The following is a 1378-nucleotide window of genomic DNA, read 5'->3' as shown; positions in this document are numbered from 1 at the left end:
CCCAGTGCCCGCCCTGTGCTCAGCGCCCACGCAGAGCGCTCATCCCCACCCCACGCTCAGGGCAGCACCACGGCCCTGGGTCTCAGGAGAGCCGCGGGCTCAGTGCACTGCGGCAGGGCAGGGCCAGACTGGGCCACGTCTCGGTCTTCCCAATACACCCACCCCAACGGCCTCCATGGGCCTCAGAGACCGTGGAGGTTCAACAGTGACCCCACCCGCAGAAGCAAGGCAGGGGCACGTCACGTAGGAGGTGCCCGGGGGCTGCACAGCCAGCGAGGGCACGCAGGGCTAGGGAACATCGGGAAGCAGGCGGGAGCCCACCCTGAGCAACCAGGCGACACGAGGAGGCACCAAGCGACCTCCCTGCCTGTGTGCCCTGTCCCGGCACTTCGTCACCCGGGAGACCTGGGATGGAGTCAGTCCAGGCTCCTGCTGGGAACACGACAGGTGTGGCCTGGCCAGTGGGGAGACCTAGAACACCTGGGCACCCGGCCTAGGGCTGACAGTGTGCCCGCAGCAGGTCTGTCGGCTGCTCTGTGCGAAAGGGGAGGGCGGGCTCTTGCACCAGGACTCTGGTTTGGAGCCGAGTTAAATTCCAGTGGCTGTGTGACCCTAGGCAAGTCACTTAACCTCTCTGACCCTCCAGAGTGAGTAACAACGCAGCGCAGCACATAACATTTCACAGCACTGCCCCCTGTGGTGGGTTAGGTGGTGTACACCCCCCCACCCCCCGCGCCCCCGGTTCTTCAGAGGAGAACACCGGAGCGTGCAGTGGCCCACCCAGAGACACACAGCTCCTCAGAGGTGGTGCCCGAAGCCTCCCCCGCACCCTGAGACTTCCCTCTAATCCCAGCCGTTCCCTCCCCAGTGGGCCTTGCACACCCCACGGTCCCGGCGTCTCGGGAAACTCGTCCCGCTCTCCTTCCCAGGTGCACCGCTGAGGACTCGGCCACCTACACCGTGATGGTGAAGAATGCCCACGGCCAGGCCTCCTCCTTTGCCAAGGTCCTGGTCCGCAGTAAGTCCCCCATCCCCTGCAGGCCAGACCGGCACAGCCAACCACAGTGTGCAGACGAGGACGTGGGTCTGCAGCCCCCGACACGGGGATCGGCCTGGCATCGGGCACGCAGGGAGCCTTGGAGCCCCGCGTCCCTGGGCCTTTGCAGAGAGCGAGCGTCCCCTCAGACGACCGGAGCAGTGCTACATCGTGGGCTGGCGGTGGGAGGTGCTGGAGAGGCAGGACCATCTGCCCTGAGGACAGCGGCAGGGAGAGAACGACTGACCTCCCCGCGCTCTCACTGTGCGCCATGCTCACCTCTTTGCTCCTGAGCAGCCACTGGCGGGGCTGGGCCTGGGGGCGGCGCACACTTGCACGGTC

General features: G+C 66.5%; 1 protein-coding gene across 1 annotated transcript in view; it reads left to right on the top strand.

Moving 5' to 3' along the window:
- MYOM3 (myomesin 3) overlaps nt 1-1378 on the top strand; it is a 76031-nt gene that overhangs the window by 11446 nt on the left and 63207 nt on the right. The window contains exon 7 of the mRNA XM_006159470.2: nt 930-1018. Within this exon, the coding sequence (XP_006159532.1) occupies nt 930-1018 (89 nt within the window). The remainder of the gene's footprint in view (nt 1-929; nt 1019-1378) is intronic.

The sequence above is a fragment of the Tupaia chinensis genome, unplaced genomic scaffold (assembly GCF_000334495.1).
Source record: "Tupaia chinensis unplaced genomic scaffold, TupChi_1.0 Scaffold000628_1, whole genome shotgun sequence".
NCBI classification, from domain to species: Eukaryota; Metazoa; Chordata; class Mammalia; order Scandentia; family Tupaiidae; genus Tupaia; species Tupaia belangeri.
Note: the sequence above shows the minus strand (reverse complement) of the source record. Positions and strands in the feature narration are given on the sequence as shown.